This window comes from Grampus griseus, assembly GCF_964374135.1.
Source record: "Grampus griseus genome assembly, chromosome: 2".
Taxonomy (NCBI): domain Eukaryota; kingdom Metazoa; phylum Chordata; class Mammalia; order Artiodactyla; family Delphinidae; genus Grampus; species Grampus griseus.
In genome coordinates, this window is record NC_139018.1 from 139,421,834 (window position 1) to 139,440,985 (window position 19,152).

The window sequence follows — 19,152 nt, forward strand, 5'->3', positions numbered from 1 at the left end:
AGTGTTTCCCCAGCACCCAGAGTCTCGATCCTGCCAATGAAATGAACACTGCAGGCAGACACTGCCATACAGGTGTTCTAGGAAGGACCGGCAGGCTGGGTACTTCTTCCCTCCTATGTTTCCTGGGGGTCCAAGGCCCCCACGCACCCCAGGTTCTCTAGCTGTTGTGCAGATCCACTCCTGCTCTAGTTTAGTAATGAGTCTGGAAGCTCATCTAGAAATCCTTTATTTACATTTTATCTTAGAAAAAAATATACAGATCTGGTGCTCTGTTGACTCCTCCGGTTCAGGGTCTTTATGGGAGGGTGAGAGAGGGCACAGGGCAGCCCTCCAAGGCAGTCCATCATCCATCAAGGGCCTCTGCTCATCTGGCCCTTGAGCTGGACTTCCCTGAGATCAGCCCCAGGGCCCTGGGTGACAGGAGCCATGCCAGGCCTGGGGTGGGGTTGGCATGAGGGGCAGGGGCTGGGAGGCACTTGGACAGTCTGGCCATCAGAAACTGGATTGGCCCCCTGGGCAGAGTGGAGAGAACATGGGCCAGAGACTCTGTTCCTAAGGGGAGGACACAGGTGCCTCAGGCTTCAGGAATGGGGGCCCTACCGTGAGCCACTTGGATAGACACACGTGGGCATCTCACATGGGGGCCAGGTGACTGTAAGCACCAGGGACTATTTGGCTGTGTTCTGTGAACCACTTTAACACCACCTCCTTGTTCTCCTTCACCCACTTGATGTTGGCTTTGGTCTTCTCCAGGGCTTGCTCCAGAGCCCGGGTGCCTGAGCCGAAGCCTACATCCATGTTGTTCTTCTTGAACTGCTCCAGCTGTGAGGAAAAGGATAATTCTGAGCCCCTGGTTAGGTCTCGAACACAGCCCTGAGGAGAGGGCTGCCAGATCCTCTGTCCTCCCCCTCCATGTTAGGGCCCCTAACATGGGAATGGGGACCACAGCCTGTTCTCCAGGACAGGGAGGGCCAGTCCTTCCCTCTCCCTGGCAGGGGTCAAAAATGACAGCCCTGGGCTTCCCTAATGGTGCAGTGGTTAAGAATCCGCCTCCCAATGCAAGGGACGCGGGTTCAAGCCCTTGTCCAGGAAGATCCCACATGCCTCGGAGTAACTAAGCCCATGCGCCACAACTACTGAGCCTCCACTCTAGAGCCCGCGAGCCACAACTACTGAAGCAGGCCCGCACGCCGAGAGCCCGCGCTCTGCAACAAGAGAAGCCACTGCAGTGAGAAGCCCGCGCACCACAACTAAGAGTAGCCCCTGCTTGCTGCAACTAGAGAAAGCCTGCATGCAGCAACAAAGACCCAACACAGCCAAAAATAAATAAATAAATAAATTTATTAAAAAAAAAAAGACTGCCCCAAGGTTCAGCCTGGCTCCTACATGTATTTAATCTTCATTGTGAGGTTCTTATTGAGTTGATCCTCAGTTTTTAAATGAATTACAATCTCAATCCAATCAAGGGAGGAGAGAGGAACAAATTAAACAGACACCACAAGGAAGCAACCAGCCAAATTCAAAATGTGGCCATTTCTATAGTACAAATGGCCCAGGTGCTTGAGCAAATAAATGTTTTTTTTGTTGGTTTTTTTTTTAAAGAGATGCTACAGATTAAAAGATGTATTAGTACTGGAGGTTGTAGCGAGGGCAATTAGGCAAGAAAATGAAATTAAAAGCATCCAGAAAGGAAGAAGTAAACTATCTCTGTTTGCAGATGACACGATTTTGTATACAGAAAATCCCAAGGAATCGAAAAATAAAAAAGCACAACTATTAAAACTTATGAGTTCAACAAGGTTGCAGGATATAAGAGCAATATACAAAGATCAATTGTATTTCTATACACTAGTTGTGAAAAATCTGAAAATGAAATTAAGAAAACAGTTCCGTTTACAATAGCATCAAAAAGAATAAAATACTTAGGAATAAATTTGACAAAAGACGTGCAAGACCAGTATGCTGAAAACTATAAAATATTGTTGAGAAAAATTAAGAAGACCTAAATAAAAGGAAAAATAATGACAAATAAATCTGTGTTAATGGATTGGTAGATTTAATATTACTAACATGGAAATACTTCCCAAATTGATCTACAGATTCAATACAATCCCTATCAAAATTCCAACTGTATTTTTTTGCAGAAATTGGCAAGCTGATCCTAAAATTCATAAAGAAATGCAAAGATTCAGAATAGCCAAATGATCTTGAAAAAGAACAAAGTTGGAGGGCCCACAATCCCGATTTCAAAACTCACTACAAATCTATGATAACTAAGACAATGTGTACTAGCATAAAGACAAACAGATCAATGAAATAGAATTGAGAGTCCAGAAATAGACCCTAAAATTTACAGTCAAATGATTTTCAACAAAGGTGCCAAGATCATTCAATGGGTGAAAGAATAGTCCTTTTATCAACAGAGGAATGGATAAAGAAGATGTGGTACATATCTACAATAGAATATTACTCAGCCATAAAAAAGAATGAAATAATGCCATTTGCAGCAACGTGGATGGACCTAGAGATTATCATACTAAATGAAGTAAGTCAGACAGAGAAAGAAAAATATCATAGATACCATTTATATGTGGAATCTATTTTTTTTAATGATACAAATGAACTTATTTACAAAACAGAAACAGACTTACAGATATCAAAAACAAACTTATGCTTACCAAAGGGGAAACATGGGGGCCAGGAGAGATAAATCAGGACCTTGGTATTAATATACACACACCACTATATATAAGATAGATAACCATCAAGAACCTACTGTGTAGCACAGGGAGCATTACTCAATATTCTGTGATAAGCTATATGAGAAAAGAATCTGAAAAAGAATGAATATATGTATATGTATAACTGAATCACTTTGTTGTACACCTGAAACTGACACAACATTGTAAATCAACTATACTCCAATAAAATTTTTTAATAAATTAATGATATTACAAAAAAAAGGAATAGTCCTTTTAATAAATGGTACTGGGACAACTGGATAGCCACATGCAAAGGGATGAAATTGGACCTCTGCCTTACACCATGTACAAAAATTAAGTCAAAATTGATCACTCCTAAATGTAAGAGCTAAAATGATAAGAATCTTAGTAAAAAGCATAGGTGTAAATCTTTGTGACCTAGGATTAGGTAATTGTTTCTTATATATGACACATAAAGCACAAGCAACAAAAGAAAAATAGAAAGTTAGACTTCATCAAAATAAAAAACTTTTGGACTTCCCTGGTGGCTCAGTGGTAAAGAATCCGCCTGCCAATTCAGGGGACATGGGTTCGATCCCTGGGTCGGGAAGATACCACATGCCCCGGAGCAACTAAGCCCCTGCACCACGACTACTGAGCTTGTGTTCTAGAGCCTGCGAGCCACAACTACTGAGCCCACGTGCCACAACCACTGAAGCCCTCGTGCCTAGAGCCCGTGCTCCACAACAAGAGAAGCCACCGCAGCGAGAAGCCCGCGCACCACAACGAAGAGTAGCCCCAGCTCGCCACAACTAGAGAAAGCCCACGTGCAGCAATGAAGACCCAATGCAGCTATAAATAAATAAATATTTTTTTAAAAATTTAAAACTTTGTGTATCAAAGACACTATCAAGAAACTGAAAAGACAATCCACAAAATGGGAGAAAATATTTGCAAATCATTTGTCTAATAAGGGCCTAGTATCCAGAATATATAAAGAACTCTTGTAACTCAACAATAAAAAGACAAATACACCAATTAAAAACTGAGTGAAGGGGGCTTCCCTGGTGGCACAGTGGTTAAGAATCCGCCTGCCAATGCAGGGGACACGGGTTCGGGCCCTGGTCCGCGAAGATCCCACATGCCGCAGAGCAACTAAGCCCACGAACCACAACTACTGAGCCCGCGTGCCTAGAGCCCATGCTCCACAACAAGAGAAGCCACCACAATGAGAAGCCGGTGCACCGCAACGAAGAGCAGACCCCACTCTCCGCAACTAGAGAAAGCCCGCGCACAGCAATGAAGACCCAGTGCAGCCAAAAATAAATAAATAAATAAATTTTTTTAAAAAAAATGAGTGAAGGATTTGAATAGACATTTCTCCAAAGAAGATATACAAACGGCCAAGAAGCACATGAAATGATGCTCAACATCATTAGTCATCCGAGAAATGCCACTCATAACCACAGTGAGATACCACTTTGCACCCAGTAGGATGGCTATAATTTTTTAAAAAAGGAAAATAACAATTCTCCCCCAAACATAAAGAAATTGGAACCTTCATAGATTGCTGGTGGGAATGGAAGTTGGTGCAGTTGCTTTGGAAAACATTTTGGCAGTTTCTCAAAAAGTTAAACACAGTTACCAAATGACCCAGCAATTCTACTCCTAGGTGTACACCCACAAGAACTTAAAACATGAACATAGGGGACTTCCCTGGTGATCCAGTGGTTAAGACTCTGTGCTCCCAACGCAGGGGGCACAGGCTCAATCGCTGGTCAGGGAACTAAGATCCCACAAGCGGCTGTGGCACGGCCAAAAAAAAAAAAAAAAAAAAGAATTTGAAAATGGCCTGGGTATAAGATGATAGTAAGGCATTGTTAATTTTCTTGTATTTGCTAATGATAGATTATGTTTTTAAATTCCTTTATTTTAGATATGACTAAAGTGTTTATAGGTGAAATTATATAATATCAGTGATTAGCTTGAAAACTGTCCACCCCCCAAAAATGTCAGCAAATGTTAACAATTGTTCAATCTGAGTAATGGGTACGTGGAGGTTCATTATATTATTCTCTTTACCTTTTGCCTATACAAAAATTCCAAGATGAATATCTGTGATTGAACTGTGACATTTAGAAAGTCTGGATACCCAGTTTCCCCTGTACATGAGGAAGGCCTGACCACATGGAGCCCCGCTGCCTTGTGAACACATGCGGTGGGAGCTGAGTGGCGGCTGTCCCTTGAGACTGGGGATGGGCCTCTGGGTGCTGCCCCAAGGTCCGGGGCTTCTTACCTCCTGCAGCTCGAACTCAGTGGAGAATCTTCGGGTCACAGCCTGGATGAGGTTGGAGAAGGAGAAGGAACCACCGCCGTAACTGCAGGGCAGGGAGAGAGAGGAACCGTGAGGGGGGCCAGGAACCAACGTTCAGTGACTGGCAGGCGACACAGGACCCTGTGACTGTCCCTATCTCGTAGATGTGATGAAATGACATGTCCAAGGAGACACCACTAGGGACTTGAACACAGGTTTGATTGCAGTGTCCTTGCTCCCATCTCTTCAGAGAACACTCCCATTAGCCAGACTTTCTTTCTCCCAAGTGGGAAAAGGGATGGCTGTGCCCCGCTGCCACATCTTTCCATTCCTGTCCCTTCCCGACCTCAAGCTGGGTTCTTTTTGGACCACTCCGATGCAGTGTCTACCGTCCACTCCCAACCCTACAGGGTCTGGTGCACACAGCCCATCCCCAGGGGACGCAGCCTTGGTGTGCGCTTCCCCTAACATGCTCTCAGCAGACTCACTCCTGAAAGATTTTCTTCCAGTTGCTCTGCACAAAGTCCCAGGCCAGAGATTGCCCGAGGACGTTGCTGGCAATGCTGTTAATGGTGGAGGTGGCATCCTGCTTCCGGATGAGGTCTGGGTTCAGGGTGTAACTCAGGTACCTGTGAGGACAGCATGCTGCGTAATAAGTAAAAGGACCCTGCCCTCCACCCCACACACCTCTCCTGCAACCTCTCAACATGCCTTCAGCATGCTGCAGGTTAAAGACTCCTCGGTCCTACCGCCCTCCTGTAGATGGGACACTGAGTCCCCTAAGCAGGGTCACTGGCTATGCTAGGTATCATACTGACATAGACCAGGTGCTTGATAAATATCTGACAATGAATGAACGAAGGAAGGGGTAAGCGCTGCACCAGGTAGGATGGCCACTCCTGTCTTTGAAATTGAGGGTAGCTCTTCTTTACTGAAGTACAGAAGATGGCATATGAGGCACACAGTGGGAGCCAGGAGCCCTCATCCAAGGGTTTGGGGGGTGCCCAGCTGGATGTCCAGAAGGCCTCAAGTCCAGGTGCACCACAGCCCTTGACAGAGAGGTAAAGGCTAGGAGACTGCAGCAGTTAAAAGCACAGGACGTGGACCCAGATCCAGATTCAAATCTTGTTTTTCTCACTTAGTAAAGCTTCTAGACTTTGGGCAAGTTGTTTTGCTTCTTTGAGCCTCAGTGTCCTCATCTGTAAAACTGGGAAACACACTGCTCCACTGCACAGGTTTGCGAGGATCCCACGGAGGAGAGTGTGGACGCCTGGCTGGTTTTTTCTCCCCCACATTGGGAGCCTGGTCCCCGGCGGGGAGGGGAACTCACCCAGCCCCGCCCAGCTCTGGTCCTCACCTGTTCAGGAGCCAGACCTGGTTGGTGCAGGCCAGCGCTGAGCGGAGCTTGTCAGCTTCATTAACCAGTTGGGCTTGTCGTAACTGCCTCCAGGCGAAGTCCCACTCTTTCTCGTCGCCCTGGGCGATGGCGTTGCAGTAGATGGTGGACCGCAGGTTGGGATGGATCCTGGTGTGGGGTCAGGGTGTCAGGGGTAGAGTAGCAGCAGGGAGGGCAGGACGAGGGTCTGATGAGGGCAGGGCTGTGAGCTTGAGGGACAGATAAAGATCAGGAGGCAAGCAGGGGACACACTCACGGGTTATTTTGGGGGTTCTCCATCCACTGCTTGTAAAGGTTCTTGGCCAGCTCCTCACACTTAGGCAGCCCATTGGAGCAGGCAGTGCTGATGGCATTAATCTCATTGTACCTGCCCCAGGGGTGACACTCTGTCAGCATGCCTGGCTCTGACTCCGGCAAAGACTCCCCGGCTGACACACAACTCCAGGAAGGGCAGCAGGGCTGGGGCTTTAAGGTTGCAGCCCTCCCGCCCTTTGGGTCCCCCCTCTTTGCTTCTTGCCTTGGGCAGCCCAGGGAGGGTGGGCACAGACTCCAGCCCCACCTTCAACACCTAGAATCTGAATAACAATGCCGGTGAGGGGACCTTGAAATTTCAGTTTGGTCCTTTGTACAAAGAGGCCACATAGAGCCTCAGGGCAGGGCTCCCTATTCCTAGTGGGTGGGTGGGGTCTCTCCCTGACTGGTGGCCCTGGTCCAGCCAGGAGTTGGGAACTTCAGAGGAGGATGCTGCTGGGACTTGCTCTGGACTTCCCAGGTCAGGGTGCCTGGGCCAACTGTGATCTCCAGACCCAAGAGAGGTCATACTCACTGGTCCATCAGGCTTTCTGGGCGCTTAGTCCAGTTTTGGGTGAGATTTTCAAAATGTAGGAAGAGAGGTTCAACCTGATTCCTGAGGTAATCCTGGGAAAAAGAAAACATGAACAGCCTCAAAGAAGAGACTCATGCCTGACCCACCTGGAGCCCCACGGAGCCTCTGATGTGGGTGGGCAAGTGTAGCAAGGGCTAATGGCTACAGAAGCAAGAGGCCAGAGGCTAAGGGCCTCGCCCAAGGCCAGATAGTGGTCAAAGGAGCCGGCGCTAGTTCAGGTCTCAGATGACTGATCTGAGATTCTTTCTCCTCAACCAGTTCTGACACTGATGTCTAAGTATCACCATTTCCTAATATAGTTTTAGGGCCTACCATCCCCCCCCACCTGATCATAAGTATTCTGCCTCTATTGTGGGGAATTTAGAAAACACTGTAAAGCGTAGGCAGAAAATACTAACCATCCCAGAACTTACCAAATCCAAGACTCCCAAATTGGTGAGTTTGCCCCTTCCTTTCTCTTTTCTACCCAGCATATCTACAATTCTGCATGCTGTTCTTTTAGCTGGCATTGTCGTGTAAGGCCCCACCCATGTTATTAAACTCCTTTGCAGACGCTGGTTCAGTAGAGTAGATTATCATGTGTGTCAACCAGAATCCGCATCCAAATGTTAAAGGAATAAACCCCCAAGAGCAAAGAGAATTGGAAAGGAAACAACAGTGGATGAGACGGCCACACAGTGTAGGAGCTGGGAGGTGGAGAGAGGGAGGTGGAACAGGCTTGGCCAAGGCGGGGGTCTGCAGCAGAGCACCTGCCATGGGGGAGCTGGAGACAGAAGCAAGGAGACTTGCTGTGGCGAGGCTCGGAATTAGAGGGATGCGTGTGCAGGGGACAGGAGTGAGGCCAGGCTGTGAACAGGGCAATGGAGTCCAAGTCTGCAGAGGGACTAATTAAACCCTCAAGCGCCCACTTCCCTCCCTGCCTCAAGCAACACCCCTCCCTCCCCCATGAGCAAAGCTGAATCAGAGGGGCTCAGCACTAGGGTCCCCAGACACAGTGGGAGGGTTGCTGAATTGCAGAGAGGGCCAGAGGTGAAAGTTTACAGCCTAAATGGAGGTACCCCCCAGTTTCCTTCCCCACCCTGATCCCAGAAAGTGAGCCTCAAATGCACAAGACAGAGGATCACTCTGGAGACTGAATGGTCTCAAGGGAACACAGTCACAGATATTAATTTTTGAGGGTCCCCACGAGGAGTTACTTAGTCACCCCATAACAAGACTGCAGGTGACAAACTCCACCTCCTCGTGGAGCTTTCAACCACTGCCTCACTCTCAAATTCAAAGGGGCAGCTCAGCTTCCAACTTGAAAGAGGAGATCAAAACAGACAGAAGACTTGGAGGAAACAAGTCAGTGAAAGAAAAAGAAAACTTCATAAAAGCCTATGATAAATATCCTCCAAGAGTTCAGAGAAGATATTGCATAGGACGCTGGAGCCAGGAATAGCACTTGGAAACTTAAATATATGATAGAAAAAATGAGGAGAGGCGGTGTGCTAAACTGAGGGCATATCCCGGAGGTCGGAACAAGAAGTCAACAAGCCGGAAAATAGGAGAGAAGAAAACTAGAGGACGAATGTAAGGGCAGTGAATTGGATTAACAAGTGTCCCAGAAAGAGAGAACCGGGGGAAAAAAGGAGAGGAAGAAAGTTTAAAGGAGCAATGCAAAGTTGTCCAGGTTGAAAATGTAGAAGGATAAGAAAGGCCTGCATGAAGGACCACCAGCATGGAGAGAAGAGCCCACAGCTTCCAGAAGGGGAAACTGGCCACATTCAAAGAACTGGAAATAAGAAAGGCCCTGGGCTTCTCAACAGAAACATGAGAGGTTTGATGTCAATGGAGCAAGACCTGAAATTTCCTGAGGAATAATTTCCAAAATAGAAACTACTTTTTAAAAATTTTTTTGGCCATGCTGCGAGGCATGTGGGATCTTAGTTCCCTGATCAGGGATTGAACCCATTCCCCCTACAGTGGAAGCGCAGAGTCCTAACCACTGGACCGCCAGGGAAGTCCCTCAACCTAGAAACTTCTAAACCCAAGAAAACTCTCAATGCAGTGTGAAGGTGGAATAAAGACATTTCAGACAATCTACCTGAAAAAATCCACCTCTTATGAACCCTTTCTCCAAAACTGGAAGATGTGCTCCCCTAATAGAGAGAAAACTCAAGGAAGAATCCATGGGTTCAGGAAACAAGAGATGCAACAATGGAGAGCCTCCCAGCATGGGAGCTGAGTAGCAGTTCTAGAAGGGAGCAGGCCGACAGAGGGTACCAGGAGGGATGCCTCCAGGAAAAAGCAAAACTAATGTACTATCTGATGCATTTGTATAAGATGTATAAAAAAGGAGACACAAGCATGGTACTTTATGTGGCTCGGCGGAGAATGATATTTAAATAATCACATACAGTAAGTGCTGAATGCTGAGTTGACCAAATACTGTGATTTTACTACATTAGGAGGATGGGGTGAATCCAAGGTGTAGGTAGGTTAATGAGTTTAAAGTGAGTTAAAACCTCATTTACCATAACAGTTAGTTAATCATGTGAAAAACATTTTTAATGACTACATAATATCCCATCAAATGGATATTCTAGTTTACGTAACCAACTCCAACTGTTGGACATTTGAGTATTTTTGGTTTTCTTGTCTTTTATAAACCACACTTCAGTGAACATCCTTATGGGTTCAGCTATGGATCCAGAGCAAGCAGCTTCCCTCTGATCCTCCCTGCCCGTGCCCCCAAGCTTCAAAACTGTTAACATCGGCATCCCCCTCCAGGCCCTTAGGGCAGGCTAGGCAGGCACAGGCCCGCTCCTTTCACAGAGGGGTTCTCTGGGGCTGAAGAGGATTGCCTGAGTCCACACAGCTGATAAAAGGCCTCCTCCCTCACTCCCACCCCCTTCCTGTTCTGTGGCTTTTTCTGTTGCCTTCTGAAAGAAGGATTTGCTAATTTCCAAATCTAGCAAACCTTGCTAGAAGTCTGTGTCCTTTCTTTGCCGTGCCCAACCTGCTCACCTTCTCAATCCCTGCTCCCTTCACCCTACATCCCTCCTAATCTCTCACCACTGCCAAGGACTTGGCGTGTTTCACCATTCCAGGCAATATTTCTATTCACTTCCTTATGGTGTAATTTCAGGCACTGGGGAATTGGTCCTTGAACCCTGCCATGACCCTCTGTACCTTCATGGGGCCGTAGACCTCGGATCGGTCGAACATGAGCTTGAAGTACCTCAGGCTGCTCAGGGCGGCCTGCCAGGGCATGTACTCTATCTCGTTTTTCAGGAAGAGGGTGTTGTTCAGCGCCAGGGTGACAGGGACTATACGGGCACTGGGAACAGACAGAGGGGCTCAAGTAAGCACCCCCACCCAGTCCAGCCTCACTGTGGGAACCCCAACCTCCTCCTAGAGCCTGAGGTCCCAGAGGCCCAACTGAGCCAACTCCAGCATTCACCAGAGGTGGGGCTGGGGGTAGGGGCGAGGGATGTGGATGCTGGGTGGTGCCACAGACGAGGCCAGCCCAGGCCTGGCCCTCACCCACTGCCAGTCACATTTCCTTGCTCATTATCCCCATTTTACAGGTGAGGAAACTGAGGCTCAGAGAGGTAAAGTGCCTTGCCTAAGGCCACACAGCCCACAGGAGACAGATCAGAAATTCAAAAAGACAAGAAACCTGTGCTATTTACTCTGCCCACCTCTTCTCTGATTGCTTGGCTCTCTGGTCTTTCCTCCCTCCACCTCCTCAGGCCATCTGTGCATATTTGGTTCATAAGTGTCCATGTCTATGGGTGATATCACTTATGTCTAAGAACTTGGCACCTGCTGGTGCTCATGAACACAGCAGCTGCTCAATAAATATCTGTTTATCCATGCTGCATCTCTTCTATCCTGTCCTTCCCGTATCTTCCTCAGCACTGAGCATGGTGGCCTGGGCCATAGGTAGCCCTCCGGAAAACCTTGGTGCCGTGGAGTGCACTGGGGTTTTGGAGTTGGACAGGACTGCGTCTGGCTGTCATGGGCTAATGTGTGACCTCAGGCAGGGTACTCAAGCTCTGAATCTCAGAGTCCTTCTCTGGGAAGTATGGGCTGTGACGCCGACAATCTCCGGGGACATGGGGCCAAGGGAGGGGTGTGCACAAGCACAGGGAGCCCACGGTGCTGAGCCTGGCACACGGTGAGGACGGCGGCAGGCAGCACTGGCTCTCACTATGGAACCGCACTCACCAAGTCTCCAGGCTTCCGTGGCTGAGCACTCACCTGGCCAGGTTGAAGCTGTCGTAGATGACCTGTGCCCGATTGATGACAGGGATGGTCTAGAAGGAGCAACAGAGCGTGTGACCTCGGGCTGGCGGTGCGGGCAGGCCCTGCAGTCTGGGGCCCCGTCGTGGGGCTGGGCCTCGAGCAGGGGATGGGTGGGGCGGCAGGTACCCACCACTGGTCTTATCTGCAGCTGATTCTGAATCTTCCTCCAGTTGTTCTCATCATAGTTCACCTGGTAATAGCCCGTCACGTTGACGTTAAGCAGGACCCACTCTTCTGCTCCGGTTTTGAACAGATCGTGCTGGGCTGTGGGGAGAGACCAGAGCTGGGCAGGGCTGCTCAGAAGGCCACAGGCTGACCTGACCCAGGCCTCGGCAGAGCAGCCTCCGCTGCAGCCTGGCAGCAGCCGGCCCTCACGCCGCTGGGCCAACGCCAAGGAGAGGGGCGGAGAAGAGGGGTAGGACTGGCTGCCGGGGCCCGACTCTGGCCGTGGACCTTGGACAGACCAGTTGCCATCTCTGAACCTCAGTGGCCGCCCTGCCTCCCACAGGCTCTGTGTGGCCGCGTCAGTGGCATCCACCGGGACAACTCCATCAGCACACCCCTGGCCACTCAGACTCAACTCCCCAGGTGGCCTCTCCCCCTCCACCCCCTCCTCCTCCCACCTCTCCACTTGTAACAGTGCCATCACACCCAGGCAGCGCCTCCCATCCAGTTAGCCCCCAGCACCGCTCATCTCTTCCTGGGGGCTCTGTGCCCCCTCCTCACGGCTCTCCCTCCACCCTTTCTCCTGGCAGCCAGAGGGGATCCTTCCATAACTGCAGGTCAGACCCAATGGCTTTCCCACTTCCCACCTGTCCCAGCTCCTCCTGGCCCGAGGACATAGCCATTGTCTCCTGCAGCCTGCAGGGACCCGCTTCAGCTTCACCGAGGGCGCACCTCTGCCCGAGCCACACTCAGTCCCCGAGCTCTGTCCTACCTCAAGCCTTGCGCTTGCTCTTGACTCTGCCTGGACTGCTTCTCTCTGCTGCCATTAGCCTGGCGAACTCCTGCCCTTACTCTGACTCAGCTCACCTCCTCCAGTGTTTCCTGACCTCTCCATGAAGTTGAAGCTCCCTATTCCCCGCTCCCTACCCACCTGCCCCAGTACCCCAGAGGCCACATGTGCCTCCGTTAAAGCACTCAGCACAGCTCTGGAACGTTTGAACTGCTTGTCTTCCTTCCCTTCACCTGCAGCCTTGGCTTAGGCAGAGGATGACTTGCCTTGACCTTGGTTTCCTCAGTGCCTGACAGAGTAGGACTGCTCATACTATGTGCCAGGCACTGTTTTAAACATTTCATGGGAATCCTCTTCTTTAACCTTCACACAACTCAATGGGGTAGATATTGTTCCTAGCCCCATTGTATAGATGGGGAAATGGAGACCAGAGAGAGATGGTAACTTGGCCAGGGTCACACAGCGTAGAAATTAGAACCAAAGAAGCTGGCTCCATTTGTTGAATGAAATGATGAAGGAAGCCCTGGCTGAGGCCTGCCATAACCCCAGAACATGGGCCAGGAGCTGGGAGTATGGGATGGGGCTGCTGTCCACTAGGGCAGGGCTGGATTACCTGCTGCGTTGCCCTGCAGCCAGTAGTGGCCCTGCTGGTTGCCATTTCTGATAGATGAGATGGGAACAATCCACAGGTATCTGGAACAAGAGATCCAGAGGCCAGGTGTGAGAAACGGCAGCTCTTGGGCACTGCCAGCAAAGAACAGCCTTGCCCGGACTTCCAGTTTCTGCCCAACTCTGGCACTAAAACGCCCCCATCCTCCTGGCCCAGGAAGGAGACTGTCTACAGCCACTGTGGCAGGGCCACAGCGGGCCAGGCCCTGCTATGGTCAGAGGGTCCCAGAGCAACTGCCCCTCAGAACCCTCACTAGGACGCCTGTCTCAGTGACCTCATCTGCTCACTTGAACACTGAGGGGCGGGTGACGTTGGACTCGGGGTCAAGGAGGAAGTGCTTCTGGGAGATGCTCCCTGTCTTGGTGTCCACAGTGATGACAGGGAAGCCCATCTGCTGGGTCCAGCGGTCCATGATGGCACGCACGGTGTCTGGCAGCTTGATGGCCGACTGATTGTTTACAGCCTTGGGCAGAGGGATATGGTGCAGCCATCAGCGACTGCCATTCTCCCACCCACCCACTCTCCCCTTGCACCCTTGGCCTCCCCTTAGTGGTACCACTTTGCTGGGAGGCAGGAGCTGGGGTCCCAGCCCGGCTCTCTGTCTCCTCGGCTGCCCAGTGCTGGACGAGCCAAGAGCTTCCCAGCCTCTGGTTCATTCCACTTTGATTAAGCAAATCTATGTGGCCTCCCATTCTGTGATCCACCCTCAGGTGGGTGTGTGTCAGGGAGGGGCACCCAGGATGCCCATGGCTCAGCCTGAACAAACCCGGGAGGACAGGCAGGGAGAGGAGACAGAGAGGAAGGAAAACCAGTGTCCGCATGTCACAGGCAGCGCGAAGGAGAGGCTCGTGGCGATGTGAAGGAAACGCACCTGGATGAGGGTCTGGGGATGGGCTTAGGTTGGTTGTTATTGTCTTAAATCTTTTTTCATCTTTTTCCATGTGTGTGCATTGCTTTCATAATAATAACAAAAAACCAACCACATCTGTTAATAACTGAGAAAATAAAAAACTAAGAACAGCGTAAATAGAGGGCAGAAGACCCTGTCGGAAGGTGCAAGCTGAGGGAGAGGGCATCTCTAGGGGGGCTGCAGAGAGAAGGGGCTCAGGGAAAGAGGGAGGGGCAGATGGAGCTGGAGGGGTGCTGGTGTGGAGGAGGGCTTGGCTTCGGAAGAAAGGAAGGCGCTGGAAACTGAGGCTGGGCGGGGAAGACAGTGGAAGCGGAGGGGAGGGACTGACGCTGTGGGAGGTGTGGGAGGTGGACCGGCCTCGTGGCAGATGGATGTCGGGCTGGAGACTGGCCAGGAGGGCCCTGGAGCCCAGCTGTGACTCTGTGACAAGGCCCTGGGCCTCCCCTCCCTGGTCAGGCTGGTCATGGAGCACAGGCATATGGGGGGATCGGTAGGCCTGACCAGGGCCACAGAGAAGGGGTGGGGGCCGCCGTGAAGGAGAAGACATGATGGGGGATGATGGGGAGAGTCTCAAGAGAGGTGGGGAGGAGGGGCAGGCGGGAGGGTGGGAGTGGTCAGAGGGTTTGCCCAAAGACAGGGGCCACTCAGGGTCTGAATGGACAGGAATGCAAGGTGAGGCTGGATAGGAGGGTCAGAGAGCGCGCCGAGGGTTCTGGTGTGTGCAAAGTCATGTCTGGGAGGGGCCAGCCGGGGCGCAGGGCAGCCAGGAATGCTGAGTAGGTGAATGGCTGGCTCCAAAGTTCCAGGGAGAGGAAGGCTTGGGCTTGGGAACCACAAGAGCCCGTTTCCTCGCTACTCAGATGACGGCACTCCTCAGCTGCCCTCACAGAGCTCACTGTAGCGTGAGGGGGGCTGCCTGCCAGGGCTCGTGACCCAGGCTCTCGTAACACCTCCTTCAAGGAGACATCATTGCGCCCATTTTACAGATGAGCAACCAAGCCTCCAGATGGCCTGCCTGGGAGGGTAAGCAGTGGAGCTGGGCACATTCTCTTACACGTGTGCTGCCCCCAAGGACTTTCAGCATCTCAGGACCCCCACAGAATGGCTTCAGGGGGGCTGGTTGTTACTGACCTTCTGCAGGTGTTCCCACAGGTCCAGGTAGGTGGTGTTCTGATAGGCAAAGGCATGCAAGTAGGACTGTGGAAAGACAGGGCACGGTGAGGGTAAAGCTGCTGCCCCAGGCTCTACCACTCAGCCTCTGCGGTAGGCCGGGGCTTGGAGGAAACACCTCCCACCCTATGGCTGGCCAAGGGTACTCACCGCCAGGCCCTTCCTGAACAGGTCCTCAGTCAGGAACTCAGAAAGCATCCTGATGACTGAGGCTCCCTGGTGGAGGACAGGGGGCTCAGAAGGCTGCGCCGAGCCAGCAGGAGACCCTGTGTCCCCATTGGGCTGGGACAGGTGCTCCCGGAGCCCCCAGCTTCGGTGGGCCCCTGTGGGCCGAGATCCCACCTCCCTTCCCATGACCCCTACTATCTCAGGACCAGCACGGGGGCTGGGCAGCACCTTGCTGTAGGAGATGGAGTCAAACATCTCGCTGATCTGGGCGGGTGTGTTGACCTCCTCGGCAGGGGTGGTCAGGGGGTGGGAGGAGGCCAGCGCGTCCACAGCCATCACGTGGTACAACTCGTTCGGCACCATGAGGTCTTTCTGCAAATCCCCAGCAGCCATCAGGAGACTGGCCTGGGAGGGGGTGACCCAGGTCTTCCCCCATCCCAGACCCAGAGGTCCCTGGGCAGCGGGCTCACCAGGTTCCAGGTGGGCTCTGCATGGTCAGCACCCAGGTACTCCACGTAGGAGGCAAAGCCCTCGTTCAGCCAAAGATCATTCCACCAGGCCAGGGTCACCAAGTTCCCAAACCACTGTGGGGGAGGGGAGGTCAGCCTGGCAAGCCACTCACGCCTTGCGGTCACTAACGGTACCCAGAGCTACCCTTCACCGAGTGTTCCCAGCGTGCCAGTCTTGAGCTCGGCTTCCCCGACATCATCATGACTCTCCTCCCTGACACCCTGCCAGGTGGAACTCTTCCCTTCTCAGCTGCCAAGGACGGAGCCACAACTTGTGCCGTCTCCTCCCAGAGCCCCCCTCGTTCTTTGTCTGCACTCCCCATGATGGGGGGGCTACCTGGTGGGCCAGCTCGTGAGCAATCACAGTGACAACCCGCTCTTTGTTGCTGCTGGAGGAGGCCTGTGGGTCAAACAGCAGCGAGTTCTCCCGGTAGGTCACCAGCCCCCAGTTCTCCATGGCACCGGCGTTGAAGTCGGGCAAGGCAACCTGGTCTGGGGAGTCCAGGCTGTTGGTGGGATGGCCTCGGGCTATGGGGGGAGACCCATCCACTTCCCCCCAATGCGAGGTACCTCACTCACCAGATTTTGGGAGTGGGTAGGGTGTAGCAAAATGTTTGGCAAAGAAGTCTAGGATGGGACCTGTCACGTTCAGGGCATAATTGCCATGGTTCTCTGCAATTGCATTAGGCCGAGCCCAGATCCCGACCTGCAAAGAAGACAGAGGTAGGTCAGGGGCCCTTCTTGGGTCCTGGTGCAGGTGGGCCGAGTCCCAAAGCCTGGCAGGCTGGGGGACCTACTAAGTTAAACTGGGAGGCTTGGTCAGCGGAGGAGAGGGCGGGGGTGTCTCTTCAGAGCCTTGAGTCACAGGCAGGGGCCTTCGGGGAATAACAATAGCCATAGACACCATCTGTCTGGCACCCAGGAGTCGGGAACTCCCTTCATGAGGAGGGTCCCACTTTTCAGATGCAGAGACGGAGGGTCAGAGAACCTAAGGCACTTGCCCAAGATCACTCAGAACTGGGATTCAAACACTGCCTAGCAACTCAGGGGCTGGGACAAGGATGAGGATAAATAGGAATATCTCCCAGGCCAGGACCAATCCCGAGGAAGGATAGGTGGCCTCAGCTCCATACCTGGACGTTGTTGGGTGCCATTGTCTCCACACTCGTGAACTCGCACACGATGTAGGCCAGAAGGTATGTGGACATTACAGGCGTGGTTTCGAACTCAGTGACGTTCCATTTGGGGTCTTCTGCAAACGGGAAACTGGGACCTGGGCAGAGAGCACGCAGGCATGTGGGGTTGTGCCCTCTCCCTGCCCTGTGCCCCAGCCCTGGGGGTCTGCTTTCCAAGGATGTGTGGCCCCAGCCAGACCTGCTCACCTTTGGGCGGCATGTTGGACAAGGCCGTGAATCCATTGGGGTAGATGAGGGTGATGTTAAATGTGGCCTTCATGGCCGGCTCGTCAAAGCACGGGAAGGATTTCCGGGCATCTGTAGACTGCATCTGTGTCGTGGCCAGCACCCTGCCCGAAGCGGGGGTTAGAGGGTGTGCCAGCTTAATGCCTGTGCCCGTGTGGGTGTGCGGGGCTGGGGCTGTAGGAAGTTGCTGGGTGTGCAGGGATGGGGTGCACAGATGCTGCCTGGCCTAATCCCTGCCCTCCCCACCTCCCCCAGGCCGCCTCTAGGCCGACGGGCCAGTTGACATGGGAGAGCAGAGCTCCTTCTGGACTCAGGGTCAAAGTCCTGGCAGGCTCCATCCCTGTATTGGCTGGGAAACCTTGGCAAATTTCTTTCCTCAGAGCCTGTTTTCCTATCTATCCAAGGGGCACTTTCATCTCTCATCCCTACTCCCTAATAAAGTATAGAGGAGCCCTCCGGGAAAGGGTCGATTGTCTTGGTAGCTGCTCTACCGGAGCTGCAGATGGAGTGATGGGCCAGCCAAGGACTCCCGAAGGTTCAAAGGCCCCGAACCCAAGCCCTTCCTTGGCTCCCAGGGTCCAGCTCTGCCTCAGCACCTAGGATCTGCCCCCCAGCAGACCCAGCTCTGACTTACTTTTTGACATTGCCTTCCATGTACTCGCTGCGGTAGAAGCCTGCCAGGTCGTCGGCCAGCTCCCCCTGAAATGCACTCTCCATCTCGTACATTCTGCCTGCCTCCAGCGAGCCCTTGAGGTGTACCACCAGATACTCCGTGGGCTCTACCAGCTCGGTCCTGGCGATGTCGGGGGCCGAGAAGCCCCCCACGCCCCGCAGGGCCACCATGTGCCCCTGGGTTGTGGTGTAGTTGAGCTTCTTGCTATGGATGATGATGACGTCAGTGGGGGCCTTGCAGATGAAGCGGACGATGCTTGTGCCCGTGAAGATATACAGGCCATTCTCATTGGGAGTGAGGTAGGGCCTCAGTGTCACCTTGTAGGAGTCAGGCAACAGTGTCGTGGGTAGGCGGTATCGGTTCCATGGCTTGCTCTGATCCAAGGTGGTGGCCGCGGTGATGGTGGTTGTCAGACTGGTCGCGGGGCTCGTAGGGGCCACGGAGCTCGTAGGGGCCACGGAGCTCGTAGGGGCCACGGAGCTCGTAGGGGCCATGGTGGTGGCGTACCCGGCATTCTGGTTCTTCTCCTGGGCATACAGCACAGACAGAGCGATGATAGTGGCTATGGCCGCCACGCCCAGGAGGATGCCCAGGATGCCCAGAGCCTTGGATATGTAGAATCCTTTGGCCATGGTGAGGGTGCAGAGGGAGCTTGGGGAGGCTCAGGACAGGTGGGGAACAGGGCAGCCTCGGGCCAGGCTTATATCCCTGAAGGGGAGGAGCCCCACAGCCTGCAGACTGGGCAAAAATTAACCAGGGTTCAGACAGGCGAAGGTCACCGGACTGGGTGGGAACACACTCTGCCCAGGTTTCGGAGAGGAGATCCAGGAACAGTGTGCGGAGTGCAGCTCAGGGGTACCTGCTGGGAGCAAACTGTCCGGTTACAGGCTGCAGGCTTCCTGGGAGCCCACCGAGGGCTGAAGGGCAGGCGTCAGGCTTCGTGCCCAGCGGGGAGAGGGAGCAGCCAGGTGGCTTGGATCTGCCTGCAAGGGGAGACAATGGGCACCAGAACAGGAGGATCGAGGTTAGGTCCAGGAGATTAGAAGGACTTCCCAGGAGCAGGGAGGTGGGAGATGAAGAGAAAG

General features: G+C 52.4%; 1 protein-coding gene across 1 annotated transcript; it reads right to left on the reverse strand.

Moving 5' to 3' along the window:
* Nucleotides 1-223: 223 nt before the first annotated feature.
* ANPEP (alanyl aminopeptidase, membrane) lies at nucleotides 224-18,727 on the reverse strand. The gene is made up of 20 exons (XM_082648575.1): nucleotides 18,029-18,727; nucleotides 17,356-17,498; nucleotides 17,107-17,246; nucleotides 16,553-16,679; nucleotides 16,311-16,465; nucleotides 15,935-16,048; nucleotides 15,693-15,836; nucleotides 15,447-15,512; nucleotides 15,258-15,323; nucleotides 13,504-13,679; nucleotides 13,160-13,239; nucleotides 11,722-11,855; nucleotides 11,547-11,602; nucleotides 10,473-10,620; nucleotides 7,239-7,330; nucleotides 6,669-6,779; nucleotides 6,374-6,541; nucleotides 5,505-5,645; nucleotides 4,999-5,080; nucleotides 224-822 (listed from the first exon to the last, which is right to left on the reverse strand). The coding sequence occupies exons 1-20, from the start codon at nucleotides 18,697-18,699 to the stop codon at nucleotides 634-636; spliced, it is 3,003 nt and encodes a 1,000-aa protein (XP_082504701.1). The 5' UTR covers nucleotides 18,700-18,727; the 3' UTR covers nucleotides 224-633.
* Between the last annotated feature and the right edge of the window lie 425 nt (nucleotides 18,728-19,152).